This window comes from Mastigoproctus giganteus, chromosome 3 (genome assembly GCF_048544385.1).
Source record: "Mastigoproctus giganteus isolate SK-2022 chromosome 3, ASM4854438v1, whole genome shotgun sequence".
In the NCBI taxonomy this organism is placed as follows: domain Eukaryota; kingdom Metazoa; phylum Arthropoda; class Arachnida; order Uropygi; family Thelyphonidae; genus Mastigoproctus; species Mastigoproctus giganteus.
Window position 1 is genome coordinate 140529287 of NC_143577.1, and position 26927 is coordinate 140556213.

At 40.7% G+C, this 26927-nt stretch overlaps 1 protein-coding gene across 4 annotated transcripts in view; it reads left to right on the forward strand.

Moving 5' to 3' along the window:
• Window positions 1-26927, forward strand: part of LOC150088291 (phosphatidylinositol 4-phosphate 5-kinase type-1 alpha-like) — a 743292-nt gene that overhangs the window by 83026 nt on the left and 633339 nt on the right. For all 4 annotated transcript variants that reach the window (XM_090370677.1, XM_090370676.1, XM_090370679.1 and 1 more), the window contains one exon: window positions 23910-24068. In XM_090370677.1, the coding sequence (XP_090226803.1) occupies window positions 23910-24068 (159 nt within the window). The remainder of the gene's footprint in view (window positions 1-23909; window positions 24069-26927) is intronic.

Below are 26927 nucleotides of genomic sequence, written 5' to 3' on the forward strand. Positions count from 1 at the left end.
GGTCATTAGTAATTGCAAAAGCCCCAGCATCTCCCACCAGCTGGGTCGGTGTGACTAGAAAATGGAAGCCCGCTGGAGTTGTGAACATTAAAATCACCAAGGAAAATTACCTCACTGTTAGGAAAGTTTGATTGGACAAAGTCAAGTTGCAAAGAGAGGAAGTCAAAAAGCTCCAAGTGATTAGTTGAGTTTGGAGAATGGTAGAGACAACAGATGAATCTGACATAATGAGGTAGAGAGATTTTAAGCCAGCGAAGATCAAAGAGAGGAGATTCGAAATTGCCAAGTCTCTGACAAGGAATATCAGAATGGACATATGGACAACTACCACCTTTGAGGCGAAAGGAATCATACAGCGAATAATTTGGGCATCTGAGATGAGCAGTAGTTGAGGCAACTGATAATTGAGATTCTGTCAGAAAAAGTACATGGGGTTTGGCAGACTGCAAGTGGAAATGGACATCTTTGAGATTAGATTTGAGACCAATTATATTTGTGAAATGAATTAGGAAGTGTTTGGGAGGTTTAGATCTTTTTGCAGGTAAGTCTGCTCTATTAGTTTGACAATTCATGGTGTATTCAATATTAAGACAAATTTCATTGCTATATGAAGCAATGAAATTTTTGGATATGGCGTACACATGGTAAGAATATACCCAGATCCTTGACATAACGTGGCTTCGACAATACTCCCCGCTTACACACTACTCGGACTCCTTCCAGTCACTATCTGGCAGAGTAGAGGTAGCAAGATTATACACTAGCTGATTCGGAAGCCTCCTAGAGAGTTACCAATAGGTTACCAACAGTACTAACTAGCGGCTGGCCTGTGAAAACCGTTTTAGAGCTGTACCCTCGAAATGTAAGGAATAGTGGATCTTGCCTTGATGTTCATCATGACCTCAAAAGTCGTCAATCATACTGCATGATGGAAGAGATGGGGAAGGGTTGACTGGAACTTAGCTGTAGCGACTAAATATTGGTTCCACCATTTCAAGCCTCCAATAAGGAAAATGGTGGTATTGCACCGGTTGATGAGAGTCATATACCACCTAGTACTGCCTGGTAACACAGAGGGGCGGCATTCCTCCATGTGGTGCGGGTGCCACACCTCGACCCCTGCTTACGTTAGTTCACACCTGGGTAGTCACCCACCATGTACTTGTGCGTGGAGGTTATACCCGGGATTACTAACAGTCCCACCATTGTGAAGGTGCAAGCAGAGGATTTGGTTGCCACAGTCCATCCGGACTTCACCGAAATTGGGTCCACTTGACTTGAGTGTCACCCGCATATCAGTTCCATCAGCATTTTAGACTCCCAGGTAGCAAGTACAACTTGTCTGGCATATCTGAGAGAATGTCTGTGACAGCCTCAAGGACCAATATGTCGTGTGTTGGCAGCAAGGCTGCAGTTGGTCAAATCCGATCGTTTCTTTTAAGTCCGGTGACATCAATATCATGGTCTGGCCAAAGGTAGGATAGTGTCCTCTCCAGAAGGTCAGTCTGATCCCTTTCCACAGGTCAATCCCAGATAGTGGCCGGTATGATGGATCTCCAGTGATGCACGTGCAGCTGAGCTGCTATCAGAGTCATGTAGGAATCCAGTAGTTGGGTCAAGTTCAGTAAAGTTTTCCTTTTTAGGAGTTCAGCGTCCATTCCAAGTTGTAGTCTTGTCAAGGTTTTCAGTCTTTCTTTTCAGAGAGTATCCCATCCAGGTTGTTGATTGGGTTAAGTTTGGATTTCTTTGACGGTTTTGGGGTTTGAGGTTCAATATGGGTTGTAGGTATTGTCCAGAGCTGTAATCAGTCTTCGAAGAATGTCACATTCTGGTTAATGGTAATTTTCTGTTAGAGGAACAGTGGCATGGAGAGTTCAACTGGTTCCAGTCCCTTGCTAGTTTGTCAGCACGTATCGGGTTCCTCTTCTTTACCAAAGAGATCCTGGGCGTATTTTGTGAGCATTTTGTATTCATCTTGTGAGTCCAAAAGGTGATGCTCCTGGCCCTGTGGGATGTATGTTAATCTCGTGTAGAATAATCCCCACAGATCTTCGTACCTTGTACACTGATACATAAGATGTGACCAGCTCTCAAGATCTCCGCAGGTGCAGCGTGGGTCACCTAGGAGCCCTAGCATGGTGAACTTGTCATTGAAAGGCCCATGGCCCATTAGTAGAAAGGTGAGTGCCCGTCTGGGCTGAAGCCAAGCCGGTGATTTTTGGTAGACCTTGTCAACGTATGGTAAAAATTTCCTTGTGACCTCAACCTTGCTGGAGGCCATCCACCTGTTCTGCCATTCTTGTTGGAAGTGTTTTTGTAGTCACAGTTTCCATTTTGAGAAACCTTGCCCTGTTCAATCAGCTTCAACTTCTCGATAATCTGCTACCAATTCCTTAAATGCCAATATTCAGGTAATTCTCCAGTGGGGAAAAGACAACTTAGTTGATTTAAACCCTTCTAAAACTCAGTCTTCTCTTATATCTCGCTAAAAGGATCCTTCTGTTCCTATGCTTATCTTTAGTGACACTCCAATTTCTAGGCAAAATGATATCTCTTTTCGGGATTACCCTGACATCTAATCTCTCTCTTGGCACAAGAGAGATTAGAAGTCAGGGTAATCCCCAAAAGCACATTACAAATCAGGGTAATCCCCAAAGCACATTATAAATATTGCTTCCTCTGCATCTAAAAACTTGGTTTTCTCTTTCGCTCTAGGCGTTACTTTTCTTCCAAACAGCTGCTCACTCTGTATAAATCGCAAATCCGCTTTGCCATGGAATATTGTTCCCACAACTGGGGTGGTGTTCCCAAAACCTCTCTCAGGCTTCTTGATTCTATTCAGAAGAGGGCAGTTAGGTTAATTAATGATTCATCTCTAACAGAATCTCTCCACTCTCTGTCTCATAGACGTACTGTTTCTGCTGCATGCTTCTTCTACAGATACTTCCATGGGCACTGTTCTTCTGAATTGGCTTCTATAATTCTAGCTTTCTCTTTCAAAACAGTCCGAACATGTGCCCCCACCAGCCATCATCCATTTACTGTCCAACTTCAAACTCATAGAACCAACTTTTTATCTTTCTCATTTATTCATTCAACTGCTGTTTTCTGGAACAACCTTCCTTCATACATATTTCCTGAAATTACAGTCTACAGAAGTTCAAGTCCAATGTCAACAAATATCTTCTTTCGTCTTCTCAACCTCCAACCCAAACATAGTACTAAGTACTATAGGTTCTAATACCTCTCGTATTTGGGGTTTACATAAAAAAAATAAAGAAATTGCTCTTTCCGTTTGTCGATTTGATTGTATATCCTTGGAATGTGATAGGGATCCCTTTGGAGTAATAGTAAGAGTAGGCCAGTCGGGCTGCCTCCATGTCCAGTGGGAGGACACTGACTAGCACCTGGAGGGCCTCCATGCTGACTGTGTTGCAGGCTTGAGTCACTGTGAGTAAGATTGACCAATGGGATGATTCCAATGATCACCTACGCAGTGATCATTGGAATAAAAGTGGTCTTGTAATACAACGTCAGGTGAGCGCTGGAGTCTGCAGTCACTGTAAGGATTAAATCATCAGTGAAGGCCTGTGAGTGCACTTCCCCAAGATTAATGTGCAGGAACTCGTCGAAGACTATTTTCCAGAGCAGGGGGCCTAGGACAGATTCCTGCTGCATCCTTGGTGTACTGTTCTGGTGATTCAGTGGTATGGCATCACCACTTTCATAGCTCATTGTGGGAGGTAGGTTTTAATGCTGTTGTATAAGTTGACTGGGATTTTTGCTTGTCAGAGTCTGCCCAGGGCGATAGGCCACCAAAGGGAATTGTCGAACGCCCTGGCAATGTCCACTGCTATCACTAGGAAGTATTTTTTCTGACATTCCTCAACAGCAACCAGAAGGTTCCTCGTGGCATCCACAGTTGATAGTCCAGGCCTAAAGACAAACTGATTAGGTGATTCCAGGTTGGCAGCAGAGTAGTAGTAGCATTGAATCTGCTTGTGTAGTAGTCGCTCCAGTAGTTTGCTCATGACTGTGAGGAGGGCGATAGGCTGATATGAGTTTGGTAGTGTGGGTCCTTGCTGGGGGTTCTTGAGGATAAGTTTTACAGTCGCCATTTTTGGGGAAGTATCCCTCTTACAAGCATTGATTGTACAGCTTTAGTAGTAGGTTTGGAGCCAATTGGACAACTCGCTCAATAATCTCCAGCTCTAGTAGATCTTTGCCTGGGCATTTTTTGGACCGGATTTGTGCTGCAGCTTCTTGTAGTTCCTCTAATGTGAATGGTTTCTCCACAGCTTCCGTCTCATAGTTTTAATTTTGCTTGCATAGGGTTTGTTGCTTTTCTGTGTTTGGGGTAACTGCCTCCTTGAAGATGTTGTCCAAAATAATGTTAATGGTCTGCACCCGTGTAGTTGTAAATAGTCCTTGTGGGGTTCTGGTGGTTGTGAGAACTTCCTCCCTACGGAGTTTGCTGCTTTCCTGGCTTCCCTATACCTTTGTCTCAAGACTTCAACCTCATTCTTTGGCCGGTTCCTGTGTGCCTGCTGGAAATTCTTTCTTCGTTTTGTAACTTCCTCTCGGAGTGTCCGGATCTTCTGGATTCCACCAGGACACCACGCCACGGGTGGGATTTTTCTTCCTAATTGCCATCTGAGCTACATTGGTGATGAGTTCTATACCTGTTGTTTGGTGGTGATCTGGGTCTGATTCAGTCTCCTGTTCCTGTGGACCACCATATGTAGCTGCTTTCGATTGTTGTGCAAAGAGGTCCCAGTTTGCTTTAGCAGTTGCGAATCAATGTTGCAATTGTCTGATGATCGGTACTGTTGATAGCAGTTTTGTAATCCTGTAGGTGATTACCCAGTGGTCAGAGGTCATCCACGCATTTTCCACCTTCCAGCCAGTGCAGTTTTTGGGAGTGCATCCAGCACGTGCTGAAGGTAGTTAATTGCATATGTTATTTCCAAGTCTGGTCTGCAGTACAGGGAAACAACAAAGAAGGTGCCAATAGGAGATATTATGTGGGCATAAGCCACCCAGGGAGTGCAGAATTGAGTCACTTTAGAAGCTGTTAGATAAGGATTTTGGAGGAGTAGCGCTGCCCGAGGGATATCTTAATCTGCTTGTATGAGCTTGTAGGTTAGCGGGTAACCCCTGACAATTTTTGAATGTGCATATGGTTCTTGTAGGAGGAGGATGTCGGCTCCCTCCTCATCGGCCTTTACCTGGAGTTGGTCAGCCACTGCTCTGGCCTGCTGTGCATTATGTTGAAAGATTTTAATCTCAGTGGTGTTGTACTTTTTAGTTAATGTCGCCATAATCTGTTCTTTCTTGGTATATTCCTTTTACCCTTAGGTATGATTGAGTGATTGCTTTCCATTCTTGCTGACTTATAGTTTGCACAGATGGGTTCTTCATTTTTATTTGGGCAGTCTTTGTACTCATGCCCTCTCTCAGAGCAGTGGCCACAGGTTGCTGCCTGTTGTGCACAGGTATGGGTGATGTGGCCAAACCTACAACACCTAAAACACTTAGGAATGACCACGTATTCCCTGAATTGAATGCAGGTCCACTCAAAGTAGATTCTCGATTGAGTCTTCAGGCACTTTCCAGGCACTGGGGCAAATTCCACCACCCAGTTGGAGACATTTGCTTTCCTAAACTTTGTTATGTATCTAGGCTTAATGAGGTTTCGAGGTTCTTGATTTGGTAGGGTTTCTCTGAGATTCTTTTGATAGCTCTCTTCCATCAACTCCTGCGGATTTGCATCCTTGTTCAGATCGAAAATAATAGCCGTTGGCCCTCTTCTCCTGGGTGACTCATCAGTTAGGCCTAAGGTCGCGAATTTCGGGGTTTTTCATTATTCCTTGTATTTCCTCTTGTATTTCAGTTTGAATGGCAATTCCTGCTCTTCGCATTTTCCATATGGATTTAATTCTTGTTGTTCTAAAGTCATCTCTCATAGTGTCCATGACCTTATTCTTGAAATTCTTGTTAGTTGCTGCTTCCCCTTCCTTGGGGCTAAGAATGATCAGGTTTAGCGGTTTGAAGAGTGTTTTCTTCTTTGCTTGTGCTGGAATTTGTGCAGCAGGTGCATTTGCAGGTGTCCTGAGTGTGGCAGAGAAAGAGAGAGCGCTGTGACCATTGTTTCTCTCCCTCTCTCTTCCAAGTAGGCTTCTAATTTGGCCATTGCTTTTTCCGTTGCATGGTGCTCGGCCATTAATATAGCTTCGAGTTTAGACGATATGGACACAACGTCCCTTCTTACTGACATGGTGATTCTATTGTTATTATCCTTCATGATGTCTCCTAGTTTGGTGCGTGAAGGATCCAGGGTGGGAGAAAACCTCGCCTTTCTGGGTGAAATGTCAGCATCTGTTTGCTTACTGAGACTAACGACTTGCTTCCTGCGAGTCGTTAGGCTCAGTCTGGTTTCTCATTCAGATTTGGGGACGACCATCCACTTATATTTTTTCTTGGTGATTGGACTTGACCTCTGGTCCTCTCGGTCTTGTGTTATAGTGATGTCGGCTTTTCTGGGGACTGAGACAGGTTACACTGCTGTTGTGCAGTTTGTGTCTTATTGGTATGCATTTCACTCAGAGTTGCATCACCAAGATTATTCAGATGATCGGGCATTTTGCTATTTCCCTTTTTAAATCCGTTCAGAATACTACTTTGCGGTGAAAACTGCAGGTCTGAATAGTCCGTCGGCGAATATTTGAGCTGACTGCCACAGGTCACGTGGGGGGAGGGACTCCCAAGTGCAAAATGCCCCTAGAGAGAGAGAGAGAGAGAGAGAGAGATGAGGAAACTTTCCTCAAAGGTTTTCGAGGTCCGGGAATAAGATGGTGGTATTTACTTTCCAAACAGATTTGCAGGAGGAAAGTTGGCTCAACCCCATGGAAAGTCTATGAAGGAAGGGGAGGGGGCACCAAAAGCATGATCCAGGTATTGATATCAAGTTGGTCTTATTTGATGGAGAGGACTCCCTCTTTAAAGCAGTATAATTAGAATTCCTTTCCCCTACCTGGATCGGAATTTACAGAAGCCCATAAATTGCTCAATTTTCCCAGAGCATAATGCAAGTTCCGACCACGTAGTGCACAGTACCAAGGTAAAACATATTAAAAATATATAAAGGAGCCATATTATTGTTTTCTAGTTCCTAAGTGAGAAGTGTAATTGCCATACAATATCAATTCAGTTCTTATATAAGTCATAAGAGTACAGTTAAGCAAGTATTTCCTGTTGCGACGAGGTAAAAACCAATATGGCACGTAAAATGGTGTCGCTATTGTTGTGGCAGCGGAAGAAGAAGAAGGAATAGATGATTAGAATAGTACAAAAATACATGGTCATTATTATGGTAATTGCTATAAATAAACACTGCAAGGTTTCTAGTCTTTTCATCAGTTGTGCTTTGCCCTGCGAAGTCAACAGGGGACAAAACTATTTCTCAGGACGCTAAAGTCCAAGATTTTATATGAACATCATATACTTATGATGACTATTACATACAAAATTTTTAAAACACTTATATTCTTTAAAACAGGTATTTTTAGCTAAGAAGTCACCTGAATGTCCAGTGTCCTAAGGAGTTTCATCTAACATCGTTGGCAGGTGAAATTTCAATTCTACATACTTTATAACACTGATTTTCACAGAACTCACAAATGCGTGGCCGCACACTCATTATCCCACTATCTCCTCTCCTCTGAAATGCCATAGTGTGCTCCGACATATTCAGAAGCGCTGAGGACCCCAACAGCAAGGGAAACGCAACAGACAACAACAATGCACCAGAAGAGGAAGATGCTCCTACCAGCACCAAACCCTGGTGATACACCAAAGGAAATAAACAAGAAAAATTCCCACAAGCAAAGACCTCAAAGCAAAATTAATAAATATCATGAAGGAGGACCTGAAGCTAACACGAATAAAAGGGATGGGAAAGATGAGAGATGTAGGACTGGTAATAGAAACAGAGATCAGGCAAGAAATCCAGAGCATCATTGAAAGCCCCAAGATTGATGCCCTTGAATTAATGGCCCAGCTGCCCAAAAGGAAGGGACCAAACATATTAATTTATGACATTAGCCCAGAAATTAAGGCCACCAAGCTAGCCGAAGAACTTTACCACAGAAACCTCCAACATGAAATCCCGAACAAGGAGCCGCAAGAAGTGATAACACCAAAGTACAACATAAAGGCGAGAGGAGGCTTAAAAAACTGACTGGAGGGTGGAGGAAGCCTGGACCACCTCGGATCACAGAGTTATAACTTGCACAATGACAAGAGCAACAACAATCAACCAACTATGCCATAGATACGCAGTTGCCAAAGGGGACTGGCCACTATTCAAAGAACTATTGACCATAGCGATCAGCAGTAACCCACTAACCCTGAACCCACTGAATAGCCAAGACGAGTGTGGAACTTATCCCGGAGGCGTGGCAAGTCCTAAAGGACCAGAAAAGGGTCTACATAGAATAGGGAAGCTATCGTTTTCAAGAGTGGGTGGCAGTACCGAAATGCTTTAGATGCTGTAAGCTCGACCACTACAGCCACGTCTGTTACTGTCTGCGGACATTGCACTGAAAAGGGCCACGAATATAAAGAATGCCCAAACAAAGACAAGGAAGCCACATGTGCAAATTGTAAAACAATGAAACTCGAATATACACACACTCAGTCAGGGATCCTAACTGCCCAATCTATATAAAAGCGAAGAGCACCTACCAGAACAGAATTGATTATGGGTACAAAAATTAAGCAATATAACACAACCGTGATCAAAATAATACAAAAAAATGCTCAGCGAGCAAAAGCGGTGGCTAACCAGATTCGGATCAAGAGCCGTACGTCCATGCAAGGTGAGTGGTGGGCTACCCACTACAATATAAAGTGATCCACACAGAGGAAGACATCCTGTGGGCTGTGGTATTGGTCAGAAACAAGAATATTACTGCAACAAGGATAACACAACTATGCACTGCCTTGGGCACCTTGTGCCTAACTCATCACAGCACTGGGTTCTCTCTACTTGGTGGCTCTGTACAGTAGAGCAGGACAAGAAATAGAGATCGCCATCAACTACCTATGCTACCTACAGAACATCCTGCCAAACGAAAGAATCGTAATAGGAGCGGATGTAAACTGCCACTCCCCGCTATGGTACAGCGCTACAGATGATAGAAAAGGGACAACAACTTAAGAATTACCTGACAGAATCACAGGTAGCAGTCCTAAACCAGCCACACCAGCTACTGACATTCTGTAACACCCTCTGGGAGGCCACCATCAACATATCCTTAGCCACTAGGAACCTGGTGAACCACGTTGCTGACTGGAGGGTAGAGGAAGCCTGGACTACCTCGTATCACAGAGTTATAACTTGCAGAATAACAAGAACAATGACAAGAGCAACAACAATCAACCAACGATGCCATAGATACGCAGTTGCCAAAGCGGACTGGCCGCCATTCAAAGAACTACTGACCACAGCGATCAGCATTAACAACTAACCCTGAACCCACTGAACAGCCCGGACGAACTGCAAAAAGGTACTACGGAACTGATAACAACTATCATTAACCAAGCAATAAGAAAGAAACACCCCCCAACTGGGGGCAGTATCCTGGTGGACTCGAGAAATTGCCATGCTCCGGCGGCAAATGATAAAAGCAAGGAAGGACTTTCAGAAGGCCCGCAGATCATGGCCTTCAAATGAAGTCAAAGCCCTGAGACAGCGATATAGAGAGATAAGAAACCACTATACTAATGCCATTAAAAAGAGCAAAAGACATTCTTGTGAGCTCTTAGTATCCACAGAAGGAAATACCTCTGGGGCCTAGTCTATAAGGTAACCACCAACAAAATGCTCAGAGGAGAGGAGAGGTGAATGCCACCACTAAGACCCAGCAGGGAAACCTTACCACGACCTGGGAGCAGTTGATGGACAACATACTGGACACAATCTAGCAGAAACCAGCGATGCCAATACTACCAGCACAGAGCCAAATATGCGAGAGCAATGCTAGTTACACCAATCAGTGAATGGAGGCCCCCCCTTTATCATGGATGAGTTAAGTGCGGCGGCTAGTTGAGCAAAAAGCAAGAAATGCCCAGGTATCAACATGATTGAGCCTGAAATCTTAAAGAAAACTGTTGAATACGCACCGTACCTATTGCTCACAATATACAACAGATGCTTGGAAGGGGGCTACTTTTCAAAGGTATGGAAAATGGAAAACTTAAAACTAATTCCAGAAAGCCCAGATGCATATCGACCCATTGCACTGCTCTCAGTGGTAAGTATAGTATTTGAAAGATTACTTCACAGAAGAATAATTGCCTACTATGAAAAAGCTGGACTCCATGCCGCAAATCAGTATGGCTTCAAGCCAGGGACCTCGACAGTGGACGCACTGGGAAACCTACTCAGGATGGTACAATAATGTAGAAACAAGTACCTGCTTCTCATCTTGGTTGACTGCTGGGGTGCCAACAAACTATTCAAGGTCATGAAAAACTATTTATCACATTGAAGAGCAGAGATCAATGTAGAGTATCAAAAGATCACAAGAGAAGTGCACAGAGGCTCTCTGCAGGGGTCAGTGCTGGGACCACTCCTGTGGAACATGGTCTTAGATAAGTTCTTGGTGATGGATCTGGGACCCGTCGGGGCACAAGCATTTGCTGATGACCTGATATTGACCGTGGGAGCAGATTCCTGGCCCTAGTTGGAAACCCAAGCAAACCAGGTGCTGCAGCAAGCAACTCCAGCGATGGGTTGCAAAACACCACCTCAAAATTTATTTCACCCATAAAGACCTCTTCAATTCTGCTTAAAGGAACCCTGCAATTGCAACGATCGCTGCAAATCAAAATTGACAATGTCACCATCAAATTTGTAAACCAACTTAAGTACCTAGGCATAGTCCTGGACAACAACCTCTCATTCGAGCCGCACCTAAAATACATAAGGAAAAAAATCAGGAGCTATTTAGCATTGGTAGCCAGAGTTACTAGGAAAGATTGGTGACTCGAAAAAAGAACCTTAATGCTCCCAGCAATTATATACGCCTCAGCAATTTGGGTCCAAAAAACTGCATTGGCAGCGAATAGAAGAATCCTGGACATGATCCAAAGGACCATACTGTTAATTATGATTCTTGTATGCAGCACAGTTAGTGCCCCAGCACTGTAGGTACTCGCTGGAACGCTTCCTTTGGGCCTGGAGGTCGTTCGCATAGGTCTGCTATACTTGCTGTCCAGGGGAGTGGTGGCCACACATCTGGACTACACAACTGACCCAGCGAACAACCTAAAAACAGAGAAAACTAGACTACAGACCCACCTGCTAAACTTATGGATGGAGACCACCATGGGCGAAATAACCAGAAGATATCTACCAGACTTCCAGAAAATCTACCCAAAACAGCTGGCCTGGTACTTCCCAGGATACCACATGACATCTTTAATAACAGGACATGGACCCTACAATGAGAAGCTTCACAGATTCGAACTCACGGAGGACCCCAACTGTATGTGCGAGGAGACAGAAAGCTGCAATCACATAGTCTACGAGCGCCCACAATATGAAGACCTCAGAGGGGTACTTATAACAAAAATAAGATACCTACCAAAAGGATTGGAATCCTATTTCATAGATGCTGAGGATGAATGTAAAGCATTATCCTAGTTTGCACAAGACTTCTTCGTGAGAAGAAGGACATTAATCACCATCTACAATGACTGACATCACAGTACCACTGTTGAGACACCAGCCAGGACAATATAAGGCCTGAAACTAAAGATGAGGGACACAAGGACGGGCTTGCCTATGAGTGAAGAAACTTGAAAACAGAAATGCAGCAGTAGCTGCCAATAGCCATATGGCAATCTGAAGAGGGCACTCTAGCCCCCTTCACCTTTATACCTACATCCATGGAGAGGAGGGGGTTGCACATTTTCATCTTCTACCCTCCTCACCAACACTTATCTTCTACTTTGGTGGGACAAGGGCAAGGGCATGCCCCACTGAAAACTGGGGCTACCTACTCTATTGGCCCCTTATTTCTGTCTTTCTCCCCCAGTCTTATGCCTCTCCTCTCTCTATCTACCTACACGTTAGCGAAAGACCTACACACCAAAAACTTAACATGTCTAAATTACCTTACGCCCATAACTTGGCCTAGCAAAACCAAGCGATTCTACCCCTATGTCAACGCACATGTTTTTAATTTTATTATTATTATTTTTTTTTTTTAGCCGCCGAAATCTAATAATAATATTATTTTTTTTTTTTGTTCCTAGCAGCCGAAATCTCAGGAAATTAAGTGGCAGCAGGACCTGCCAGAGTGAAACTAAGACTACTGAGTTCCTGGTCTTCCTCCATGTGACGTAAGTGGGGCAATGTTGGGCCTCAGCAGGGTTGTTGTTGATATTTGGTTTTTAGGAGCATTAGCAACGAAGGCCATATTGCTCCGGGGATATGTGGTGATCATTCCCTGACATTTCCGCATCCTCCGTATTTGGTGGTCACGGGCTCGAACCCCAGTCTAATCAAGAAGCATGTGCTACTCACTGCTGCTCCTTCTCGCCTGGCTTTGGAGGCACCCCCCTCAGCAGAGGCCCAGTGGCTAAATGACCAGATAACAACGGTACACGACACCACACATGAACAACTCCCACACACTTTTAAATTTCTGGAAATTCCCAGCGAACTGGCTCACTCACAATGAAAGCAATGCTGAGATGGGGAAACCCCTGGTGCCGTATTAATCAACAAACTTTACACTTTATCTCCTCTCCTCCTATCATGTCTGGGCAGAATTGCAGACACTTTCAAATTTAACCCTAATTCACAGCTTTTTTTTTTTCAACAGTGACTTGTACTTATTAAGTAATTCTGCCGGTCTCCTACTCTTAATATCATTAGTGCCAACGTAGTAGTAGCAGCAGCAGTAGTAGTGGCATGCGATGATGATGCAAGAAAGCAAGTGTATGAGCTTATGCAGCATCAGCCAAAAAAAAAAAAAAAAAATCACACCACTCTGTCCAAATGCCTCTCCAGTTCCTCTTTAAGTTTATTTAACCTGTCAACTTCCACAACAACAGGTGGAAGTTTGTTCCAGTAATTAATCACCCGCTGGCTAATGGCAAATTTCTGCACATCTATTCTACCTCTGTCTTTTCTTAATTTGAATTTATGCCACCTTAGGTTCGTAATCTGAACAAGTGGAAGGATCCCATCCGAATTCAGCGTGCTCAACCCATTCAAGGCCTTATACACCTCAATCAGATCACCGCACAGGTGCCTAGTCTCCAGCCACTGCAATTTGCAGAACTTAAGCCTCCATTCCCCTCACCAATTTTGTTGCCCTTCTCTGTACTCACTCAAGGAAATCTACATCCTTCCTAAAATGAGGTCTCCAGACTTGATCAAATTTGTCAGACAAGACTTTCCTTTAACAAACCCATGCTGTGTCTGAATTATTGCTACAGTCTTGTCTAGATGATCCTGCAGTGCATCTTTAACCAGTGACTCCATTATTTTACCTGGAACGGAAGTTAAACTGTCACCCTTCACTCCCCCTTTGTGAATTGGGGATATATTTGGACATCTGCAGTCCGTGGGACCTCCCCTCAGTCCAAGGATGCTCTCATAATTATGGCTAAGGGTTTGCTTAGTTGCTTTGCTGCCTCCTTTAATATCTGGATAGATCCCATCCACCCCAGGTGCCTTTCTTATGTTTAACTTCAACAATTTCTCCTCCACTTTGTTCTCAGTTATTACAAAATCATTAAGCACCCTGCTACAATTTGATAACCTTCTGCCATTTTCATACCTTAATAACTTCTCATGTGTGAATGTAGATGCAAAATACTTATTCAGTTTTTTTGCTATCAGAGCAGGAACATCAACAGTCGAACCATCGATATCAAGTCGACCAATCAGATTCATCCACTTCCTTTTTGAGTTTATATAAGTAAAGAAATCCTTGCTGTTTTTCTTAGCATCCTTTGCCAAAAATTTCTCGTAATCTGCTTTCGCCTGCCTAATCTTCTTTGTGACCTGATTACAGACTAGCTTATATCTGCCATAGACTTCTGAGTCGCTTGATAATTTATATCCATGGCATGCACTTTTTTTTTCTGTCACGAGTCTCATTAGTTCATTTGATAACCATTTAGGCCTAAACCTTAAACAATATTTCTTAATAGGTATGAAACCTTTAGTAGCTTCCATGATTAATTCCTTGAATGCTTCCCACTTAGAATTTACTTTTGGTAACATCGTCAGTTGATCCCACTGTACAGAATTTAAAAACTGTCTGAGACCACTGTACTCACCTTTATGGAAGCAAAAACCCTTTCCTTTACCCCTGATGGTAATTATATCTTCAAGTAAATCCCACATCAGTACATTGTGATCACTGCCACCTAGTGGTTCCTTTATCTGCAAATTCTTAATATACGAATGATCACTGCTGATAAGCAGATCAAGAATTGCTTGATAAGCCTCTCGAACATGCTGCTGCAGAAAACAATCATCCAATAAATCCACAAAAATCTTACTAGTGTGTGAGTGACCAATCCACAAGTTCCAGTCAATATCTGGGAAGTTAAAATCCCCCATTATAAGACATTCTGATTTACTAGCGCACTCTATTTCTCTGTATAATTGTTCATTGTATTCATTCGAGTCATTAGGGCTACATACTCCTACTCTTATTTTTGCTTTCGCATGTCGTACCAAACTGACTCAACAGTGCACTGTTCATCTATATCAACAGGATGCACTTATTTTGATTTTATGTTTTTCTTAACACATGACACCTCCTCCCTTCCTATCCTGTCTATCTTTTCTGTACACATTGTACTCCCCAAATTCCAATTCTGCATTCATAATATTAGTGTGACACCACGTCTCTGATATCCCAACAATATCCGCCTTTCATGTCTTGACCAACACTTCAAATTCATCAAATTTATTTACTATACTTCTGGCATTGGTATACATGGAAGCATACATGCACCTATTCCTAGTTACCCTGACACATCCCATATACCCACCTGTTTCACAATGACTGCCATCAGTCCCCGAAACCCCAGCACCCCTCGTGGGGTTTGCCTGCGGCACTTTTAGCCTTTTAGTCTGTGAATCCCCCCCCCCCAAGCTAGCAGTTTTCTGACCCACCTAACACTGCCTCGATAGCATCAGCAAATATTCTTGCACCCTTTATATAAGTGTATCCCATCCCTGTAGAAGCAGTCTCTCCTGTTAACAAGCACAGACCACGCCGAAAAAAATTCTACCCCTTGAGCCTTGCACATTCCCTCCAGTGCCGAATTGATTGACAAGGCTCTCATCATGTACTCTCTCCTATCGTGTCTGCGCAGAATTGCAGACACTTTCAAATTTAACCCTAACTCACGACTTTTTTGCAACATTGACCTGTACTTGTTAAGTAAATCTGCATATCTCCTACTCTTAATGTCATTGGTGCCAACGTGTACAACAATATCACCTTTTGTGCCCTTAAAAGATGATATATGCTTTACAACGTCATCAACTTTTTTCCCTGGCAGACATACCCTGGTCCTGTTTCATCTAACCTAAAAAAAAATACTATATAATCCAGTGAACGTATTTAATAACACAATTAATACACAGCAGTAGCTTTCGAGCCTGACGAGCTTCTTTATCAACTAATAGATTGAAATTTGAATACAACTGATATAGTTATGTGTGCAGTGAGCTGAGAGTGAAGTCACGTTATTCAAGCTGGTTTCCTATTGTTGTCGCACGGACATGTGCTGTTTTACTCCAGCTTTTGTCGAGGTGTAGGATGGGGTGCATTCTCATGCCTTTTCAGCGGTTTATGGCTTTCCTTTTGTACTATGGACTCCAGTACACAAGGCCCTTTCGTGATAATACGTTCCCTTTACGGCCGCAATGTCTACAATGATTGTGTGCAGTTACAGAAGTCCTTTTCCATAGCTCACAACAGACAGCATCTACGCTTTGCACTTAGGTGCAAAAGCAAGCAGATAATCCCTAAAGGGTTCCGCTACCAAGCCCCATTCCACAACTCTCGTATGGAACATGCCTGTTTCAACTTCAGTCTACAAACATTAAAATTCTGGATAACCCATCTCCATAGTGAAATCAAGAGCGCTGACTACAACAAGTCCAGACTCTTACAACAACTGCAAGGTAAGATCTCGCCTATCATATTTACGATCCTCATACATACCATCTGTCATCGAGCTAATCAGATCTCTGATACCTACTGTTTACGCCAACAGCGCAAATTCATAAACTTAAGCAGGGAAGCTAACTGCTCAGGCGCCTCCGTAGCCAGGTGGGAAGGAGCAGCAGTGCGTAGCACCCGCTTCTTGATTAGACCAGGGTTCGAACCCGTCACCACCAAATACGGAAGATGTGGAAAGGTTAAGGAATGACCACCGCATATCCAGGAGTAATATGGCCTTAGTTGCTAATGCTCCTAAAAACCAAAATAACAACAACTAACTCCTCAAAGACGAGCATATGTTCAAATGACGCAACTTCCTTCGTCTTGAACCTAAGCAGCAAACAATCCACTGTTGTATCCACTGTTCAGTGGATACAACTATCCACTGAACAGTGGATAGTTGTTTGCTGCTTAGTTCTCCCCTGAGCCACAGCACTCCCATTAGCTTGGGCCTTTTGCTTTGTTGCTCTGGTCTGAGTTATGATTTCAATAAAATTTAAATTTCAGTACAAAATTATAACCCTAAACTTATATCTCAATGCACTTATAACACTGTATATGTATATATATATTTTTTTTTTTCAGTGTTGAGTATTATCTCCGAGTTTCGTTATATAACTTCCGTATCACGTTATTATTAATTAATAATGTTATGTTTGTAAAATCTAAGTCATTATATGTATTTAGTTAAAAAAGTACAATTTAATTGACAATGAAGTTTAACAAGATTATTAAATTTTACTTATTAATTGATAATATTATATACTATACTATACTGTACTAAGCTAATGCTATTTAGTACGGGATATAACGTATCGTATAACATTTCTTACTGTAATGTAAGATTTTTTAATTGTTTTCGTTTTAATTTTTGGAGAGTATCATATGGAAATGTTCTACGTATCATATTGAGGTAAACTTCTCTTATTCGTTTATAAATTCTGTACTAACTAAACGTAACACTGTAATCTGTTATTCAACACACTTTGTAATCTGATATTTTCGTTCACTGACATTTTTTGGGGGTTGTAAAGGGTAAAACAGTAAAAAAAAAAAGATAAGCGTCAATCAATAAACAAAGAACATGGCACACAGAAATTGCAACTAACATGATACACGATATGGAGTAAAAGGATTCTGAACAGAGTTTTATTTTACTGCTGTAGTTCATGTTTTAAAAGGAAACAGAAATTTTTAACAATTGAATTCGAAGATTGAGATTTTAAACAGACTTTGAAAGGGAGAAAATGGGTCTTCGTTAGCAAAATTTTGTGAGGCTGGGAAGTCAACAATAGCATACATTAAAAGCAACAAGGAAAAAATGTTCAAGTTTGCATCGAAACTTGATTCAGATCTTGCGAAACAAGAAAAAGAAACTATGAGAACGACTAATACGGAAGTTTGTTTCAAGCCCATTGTTGAAGATACCATTTATTTGTGGTTCACTCAGAGACAAAGTTTAGGAGAACCCATATCTGGACATTTGTTGTGTGAAAAGGCACTTGAATTTAACAACAAATTAGGTGGCCCCTCAGATTTTAAAGCCAGTGTTTTTATTTCTAAACTTACCAAACTTTTTTTTTTAGTCTCCAGAACAGTATTTTTGATAAGTTCAAAAATCCAAACAAATCAGAAGTCTGAACTATCCCCGGTCCCAGTTAGTTTGGATTATTGACACTCTACTGTAATGAATTACCCCTGAATACTTAAGCTATATGCATAACCTTCAAAAATCTAGAATTGTTGTGTTCCTGATTTATGAGGTTGTACTGTATTCTCATTATTTTCTTGAAGGCTTATAATTATGGCCCCGGATGCCAAGCTTTTTCCGTGGCCAAGCGACTTTCTGAGCTCTATAAAGCGATTCAAAGTGTTCTCCTTTAAAGGAATCACTCTTCTTTTAAGTTCCCTGTTAGTTTCTCTTAAGTTCTTAAAAAAAGCACTGTAGACTTCATCTTACAAGTTGTAAGTTAAGTCAGGAAAGAAAAGACAACTTTCCTTTTAATTTTATTAGAGTTACTAACCCAACTAACCTAACAACCGCTTGGCCACTCGTGGCATTACTCCTGCCTCCCCGTGGCGGGGCCGGTAACCTGAGTGGGAAAGCCAACCCTCAGGGCCAAAAGGAGTACAAAATGGACAAAGAAACCTTTCCCTCACTTGATCAGTTGAGATCACCTACTGATCAAGACCAACCCGATCATGACTCTTATCAAAATCAAAATAAAAGACAAAAAACAGATCTATGTCAACAAGATCACCCAGCCTTTCTCCTTATTCATTCTGTTTCAGATTCTCCTGTTAGCAAATTATCCCCATTTCTAATCCAGAAATGCTTGGAAAATGCTGCAGGATCACCGAAGATGGTAAAGCGATTACAGTCTGGAGATCTGCTGGTAGAGACAATGAAGCCAAAACACTCAGAATTTTTATTGAAACTGACTACTTTTGGAGGAATTCCCGTGAAAATAACGCCTCATGCCACTCTGAATACATCAAAAGGAGTTATAGCAGAGTGGGATCTGATTAACATCTCAGAGGATGAAATTGTACAAGAATTGACAGATCAAAAAGTAATACATGCAAAAAGAATATTAATCCGGAAAGATGGAGAATTAAAGCCAACAAGGAACATAATACTGACCTTTAGTACCCCAAACTTACCAACAATGGTTAAAGCAGGGTATCTGAATTGTCGTATACGTCCATATATACCGAATCTCATCAGGTGTTACAAATGCCAGAAATATGGACACTCCCAGGTAGCTTGCCGTGGCACTATGATTTGCCCAAACTGTGGTTCAACAGAACACACTCAAGCTGATTGTACCGTAACCTCCTTCACCTGTCCCAACTGCAAAGGTAACCATCCGGCATATTCAAAAAATTGTGAAATGTGGAAAGAAATACAAAAATACAAAACAGAAAACAAAGTAACGTATCAGGAAGCCAAAAAGCACATCATGCAGTTTATGCCAAAACGCACGTATGCACAAGCAACCAAACACAATCATTCTATTGCTACTCAAACTGACATTGCAGTCCCTCCAAACATTTCTTTTGCAGATTGGGCCAGGTCCGTGCTTAATGCTAAGCCACAACCTGCCAAACACAAGCAACTGGAACAAGCAATTAATACACCAATTTCAGTTCCTCCTAACGTGCCTGAAACTACAAAAAAAGCAGAAAAAATAGTACCTACAGATCATGCTCAGACCAAGAAACAGTTTCCTATACATATGGATGTTGACAACAAAACTGACCAAGAAGAAACTATATTAGAACTTCATGCAGAAGAACACATGGTTACAGAGAGACCGGTTTTCCCCAAAAAAGACAGAAATAAATCAGATCGTTATAAACAAACTGCTTCAAAAAAACAGACAGATCAAAACACAACTCCTAAAAGCAAGTAATGCAGCACATACTTCAATGGAATTGCAGAGGCATACGAGCCAATATTGATGATATATATGACCTGATTAATAAGTACAATCCAGTGAGTGTTTGTCTGCAAGAAACAAATTTAACACCACAGGTAACCCTCTCAATTAGAAACTTCACAATGTACAGAAAAGACAGGAATACTGCAAAATCCGCACATGGAGGAGTAGCAATACTAGCTAACTCTAAAATCCCAGTTCGACATATCTCTCTACAGACTGACTTAGAAGCTGTTGCTGTGCGTATTGCGCTTGGAATAACACTAACTCTTGTTTCAATATACCTCCCACCAAACAGACTTTTCATGCTTAAAGAACTAGAAAATCTTATAGCACAATTGCCAAAACCTTTCTGTCTTTTTGGAGATTTCAATGGGCATCACCCGTTGTGGGGATCTTCAAGCATGGATAAAAGAGGACATATGATAGAGACATTACTGAATCAACATCAGTTAAACTTGCTAAATACTGGCCATCACACTTATGTCCATCTACCCACAGGCTCCTCTTCAGCAATTGATCTGTCAATCTGTTCTCCCATACTGTTCCCCAGTATGGAGTGGTCAACCTTATATGATCCACACAACAGCGATCATTTTCCAATTATATGTAAAATTCAAACAAAACAATCCCACTCTCCAGATTACAGAGTAAAATGGAAATTCACAAAAGCGAACTGGACAAAATATTCATTCTGTATTAATTTTGATGATCAATTTATTAAAACCCAACCAATAGATAAAGTCACAGAGCACATCACCGCACAAATTTTGGCAGCAGCTTCTGAGGCAATTCCTCAATCCTCTGCAAACCAAAAAAGACATGCAAAACACTGGTGGAATGAGGCCTGTAAGAGTGCAAAACGAGAAAAAAATAAAGCTTGGAACCTATTTCGTAGATTTCCTACAACAGCCAACCTCATTTTATATAAAAAACAAAAGGCAAGGGCATGACAAATCAGGAAACAAGCCAAAAAAGAAGCGTGGATAACATTTGCCAGTACCATTACAAAGGACACCAGCAGTCGGCTAATATGGAAGAAAATCCAACAATTAAATAATAAGTACATTCCCTTCTCTGCTCCAATCTTGATTAAGAATGGACGAGAACTGTCCTCTCCAAAGGAAATAGGCAATTTCCTTGGGAGAGGACAGTCAGTCAAATATCATCAGCTTCTGCGTACGACAAATCTTTTCTGAAAATCAAAACTTGTGCAGAAAAATATAAATTAAATTTCAACACCAACCAATCCCTTCCTTATAATCAACCATTCATCCTAGCTGAACTTCAAGAAGCTCTAAACAGATCAGCAAACAGCTCAGCAGGACCGGACGGAATCTATTATATAATGCTTAAACACCTAAATAATGCAGCTTTAAGATTATTACTAGTATTCTACAACCGGATATTTCTTGAATGTGTTTATCCTTCCTCATGGCATCATTCTGTAATTCTTGCCTTTCCAAAACCAGGAAAGGATCAATCACTTCCACAAAACTACCGACCAATTTCCCTAACCAGCTGTTTGAGTAAAACACTAGAAAAAATGATACATAGGAGATTAAAATGGATACTAGAAAGCAAAATGCTACTAAATATCAACCAATATGGTTTCAGACAAAACAGATCCTGTTTGGACCTTATGGTAAGAGCCGAAACTAACATTCGGAATGCATATGTTAAAAATGAACATCTGGTAATGGTGAGTCTAGATATTGAAAAGGCATTCGATACCACATGGAGGTATGGCATTCTTCGAGAGCTATATACCCTAGGGTTGAGAGGACACATACCTCAATTCATCCAGAACTTTCTCAAGTGCAGAACCTTTCAAGTTCGTCACCAGAATGTACTTTCACAATATTTTATTCAAGAAGAAGGGGTGCCTCAAGGGTCCATACTTAGTCCTACCCTCTTCGCAATTAGACTAAATACCATGACGCAGAATATCCCCAAAACCGTAGAAATATATATGTATGCCGACGATCTTGCTATATCATGCCATTCACCAACCATTAACAGCATAGAGAGGCAGTTACAACTTACCATAAATAAGTTAGAGACATGGACTGTAGAAAATGGTTATCGCCTGTCAAAACAAAAGACAATTGCAGTTCATTTCTGTAAAAAGCGCAGATTACATCCAGAGCCTGAACTTAAGTTAAAAAACCAACCAATCCCTCTTGCCAGCAATATCCGCTTTTTAGGTTTAATATTAGATACTAAACTTAATTTTTCCATGCACATAACTTATCTCAGAACTCTCTGCTTGAAAAAACTCAATATACTCAGAGCCATCTCCGCCATGGCATGGGGTGCAGATAGATGCACTCTCCTGCATTTGTATCGTTCGCTCATCAGGTCTCGTCTAGATTATGGTTCAATAGTATATGACTCAGCTAGGAAAACTGTACTTACAAGACTGAATACAATACAGCACAGTGCTCTTCGCACTGCTCTTGGAGCTTTTCGAACATCTCCGGTCCAAAGTCTCTATATAGAGGCATACGAACCACCACTCCACCTCAGAAGGAAAATGTTACTCCTCACCTATGCAGCCAGGATTAAAAGTCTTCCAGATCATCCGAATCAACCGCTGCTTTTCAATCCTGAAAGGGTAACATTCTATAACAATAAACCCACTGAAAATAGACCAACTGGTATTAGACTACAAGATTTGATGCATTGCTGGAATGTTCATTTTGAAAACACGCTCAAAGAAACCAAAATATCTGATCCGTCTTGGTCCTCAAACCCACCTTACTGTGATACCTATTTCCAACAATGGGGAAAAAAGTCCATGGAAAGCTGTTACATCAAGAAATTGCACGAAGCACATGCCGCTAGCAATGCGCAGAGCTGCTTAATATATACTGATGGCTCAAAATCAGATGATGCCGTAGGTGCTGCAGCAGTCTTTCCCACATTTACAGTATCTGTATCTCTCCCGACTGAATGTAGCAGTTATACTGCAGAACTTTATGCAATCCACCTAGCTATATACAATATCAATATCTGTCTCAACACTAATAGTTTAATTTATACAGACTCTATGAGTGCGCTTTCCGCAATAAGTAACAATTTCTCAACCCCACATCCCATAATAAAAGAAATCCAGTCTCGTCTAAATCATTTGAGGAATGTGAATCATACCGTAAGTTTCTGTTGGATTCCAGGGCATGCTGGAATCACAGGTAACGAAACAGCAGACCAGGCAGCTAAGCACCCAAAGAGCAACGCACCTCCATCTTACCAAGTACCATATATAGATTTATTAAAACATATCAGACGTATCTATAGGGAACAATGGTTAAACATTTGGAAGACACAGACAAACAATAAATTATTTGAAATTAAACAAGAACCACAAATATGGAGCTCGAGCTTGAGGAAAAATAGGCATGAAGAAGTAATACTGGCAAGATTGCGCATAGGGCACACACACCTGACCCACTTGTTCCTGCTCATGGGCGATGACCCTCCTGTATGCATGCATTGTTCATCACAACTTACAGTTCGACATATTCTGTTAGATTGTTCGTATTACTCCCATATCAGAAATACTACCTTCCTTTCCCTGACACAAATGCAAGAACCTCTATCACTAACCCACCTATTGGGAAACAATGCCAATCTGAATGAGCTTTTCGCTTATCTCAAGCAAACTAGACTTTATGAATGTATCTAATAACAAATAAGGCAAACTCCGGTACCATTCCAAATATTTGAATAGGCACATTTTGGCCACAGTTGCCCTTGTGCCGAAAAACATCTACACCAACAACAACAACAGCTTATAATTATTTTAAGATGAATGTCCAGTAATATAGATTATCTAATAATTTGGCACAGCTGTGGTCCAGTGGATGGACTGCATCAGTGCCAAAACTTCTGTTGTATATATGCATATACTCACACATGTGCACAGACACGTGCCATTATAAAGTAGTGTTTTAAAAGTTGTGTCCCTATACTTTTCTCATATCCCAAAGGGTACATAGCCCCTTCATGGGCTTCAATACCTATTTAAGAAGAAAATGTATCCCTCAAATGTCATACTTGACTTCAGAATTTTGGACATTAGGAGCACAAAAAAGAGTAGGGTACATGGCTTGAAAATGTTCAGAAATTGTTATCAACTATACCTTTCATATTGTTTTTAGGAGGCTTCTATGACCTACTTTTCTTTTTCTAGGAATCTTCAGTGGAAGAGTTTTGCCAAAATAATGATTCTAAAACTTCAGCTACTACTTCTGATACACTTGGAATGTTAGGAGAAAAACGGAGAATGGATAAAGGACGTAAAATTGGACATAGGCGTGTTGACGATGAAGGCCAAATAACTTATAAAAAGGCAAGGATTATTGAAAACAGCTTGTTATTTCATTTTATTTATATGCATAATATTTCATGTACATTTTATATTGAAACTATAAATGTATTTAAATATACAGGTTGACCATCACTAATCCATCAACGTTGGGACCTGTGCGGTGCCAGATTAGTGAGTTTGCCGATTCACCGGTGGTTATTTTAGCACATACATTTTACCCAACAGCTAACCACCTCCTTCTACCTTTAACACATTGACTGCCAGGCAAGAAAAAATTCCCCAGGGTCCAAAAAATATGTAGGAAATAATTTGATTAGCAATTCTAAAATAAATATTGTAATGTCAATGTTGTCGTTTTTCGCTTAAAATATATAAAAAAAGTATTTTTTTATGTTACATGTATGTGGCCAACGTGGCCACATATGTTGGTTACTTTATTTCTTGAGAAGCCGTGTCGGCCACATACGTGTGATGCTATTATGGCATACATATGAAGGTCGTTTGTGATTAGTTTATTGCACGCGCGGTGAGTGCTGCAATAAAACTAATTACGATAAAATAAACTCTCAAACACCGCAATACATTTGTCAGTATTGTTAGAGATTTTGTGAAAACAAGTTTGTTAGCACGCTGTGTTATCCATCATATTGTGTTGTGTTTTTCCACAAGTTTGTATAAGTGTGTTGTAAAAAAAAATCTGAAAAGGCTAAGAGAAAATTACTAAGATAAGAGAAATTTCTGGAATTTACAATTAAGCAGAGTTAAACTTCTCACAGACACACCGCTATCGAGTTTTTTTCAGAAGTTCAACTTTATCTCTTACGGACAATGTATGATGCTCGCGTTTTACACCACGAGAGGCACTTCCTTTATGCATTGGAACCATGGCTGGGGCTAAATGTGAGCAGGTTATAATAATAAATGCAGAAAAACAAGTGGGAATGGCTTGCCAGTGTTTACGAGTTCGCACCAACAGTTGATGCTGCAACCAACCACCAAAACAGTAGCGGCAGGTCGGTGCACCAACCCGGGAAATTTGAAATTACGTTCGCGGAAATTATGTCCGAATTAGTGGTGGAACTGGATTACCAGCGGCCGGATTAGTGATGGTCGACCTGTACATGTATTTTTAATAATTATGTATTACATGTCTTTATAATGTAATTATTATTACATATAATAATATAATATATAATAATATTCAATAAATGATACATTTATGTATTTAAATAATACAGTGTATTAATTAAAATAATGTAGAAAGAAATTTTATTTTTTGGATTGTATAACTATTCCATTGACGTTTTTGAGAAGTTTAGGAAGAATTATTTTTACAATTTTTCTCATTCATGGTTAAAGTTATATGTTATGAATTCATTATTCAGACCAAGAAATAAAGGAACAAAATCATATCAAAGAGTTATATTAGGCTCAGGCTTAATTTATTATTTCTGATTGATTTCATTCCTAACTATACTGATAAAGATCTTTAATGGTGATACATTTTTGTAATTAGTTTGCCTTTTTATTAGCATAAGACCTGTGCATTAGGAGCAGGCCATTTTGCATGTTTTTGCACATATCACTTTTCATATACAGTCGATTCTGGTTATGTGGGACACATCAGGACTAGTGCATTTTGGCCGGATTAAGTAGCTGCCCCAATTATCTGAAGTTTTACGTAAAAAAAAGTTAAAAATACAGTGGATCCCCCCCTTTACAATTGGTTCACTGTACAATCAAATCACGTTACAATGGACTCACCATAGTAAAGTACCATTCACTATACGATGTGTAGTAAGCGCCGGTCATTGTGATCACGTTTGTGAATTGAATTTTAATTCTATTAAACAGCGATTCTAATTAGCAAAAATAGGAGGAATATTATCCACAGGCTATAAAAGTAAAGATATATTAATCACAAATTTACCCATTATTACCCCAATTAAAAAATTAAATGATACGTGAAAATTGGAAGAATATACGTGATAATCGGAATAATTAATACGTACTGTAATATGTACATACAAACTACTGTAGTTTACATTTCTGTTCAGTGACATTTGTGGGTGGGGGTTAAAATTTAAAACAGTAAAAAGATATGCAATCAATAACAAAGAACATGGCACACACACGAATTGCAAGTAACACGATACGCACAAGTGAGAACAGAGTAACAAGTTACGAAGCTTTAAAAATAGGAATGAAGAGAGAAGATTCTGAAAATTAATTTTTTTTATATGATTGAAGATTCCATGGAAGTGTAAACACATTTCACCATAATAACCCACATAATTCCAGCTGTCGGTATTATCGCAAATTCAATAAGATGGAGTTTATTATCCATTTATGATAGAGTGCACTAACAGAAAAGCCCAATAAACGGGTGACTGCTAATTGTTTTATTGTTTTATGGTTGTGACCTTCAGAAATCCGACCGAACCACGTGTTTTGGTCGGAGACATTCGATCGTAGTGTAATCTCTAGTGATGCTGTCTCCTGTCCCGATTAAACTGCATGTTGTCCCAATTAAGCGAAGTAAACCCTGTCTATTTTCTCGATTGGGTTCTGTTTTTTAAGATTTTTCCAATAAATGGCTGCCCCGATTAACCAGTGGCCCAAATAACAGGAATCCACTGCATTTGATATGTGTTTTAAATTTGATGCTGAAGCCTTTGCAGTTAATAATGACCGTGCATAACTTGTTCTTGTACTTACATGGCTTTTACTATCTTTACACCGATGCCTAGGACACATGGATACATATGTTGGAGATCTTTCATTTTTCAATTCATTTTCTTCTTTTTTGGTTTGATCTATTACTTTGCACATGGAGCGGGTAACTGCTGTTGAGCACAATTTTGGGTTATGGTTGAGAGT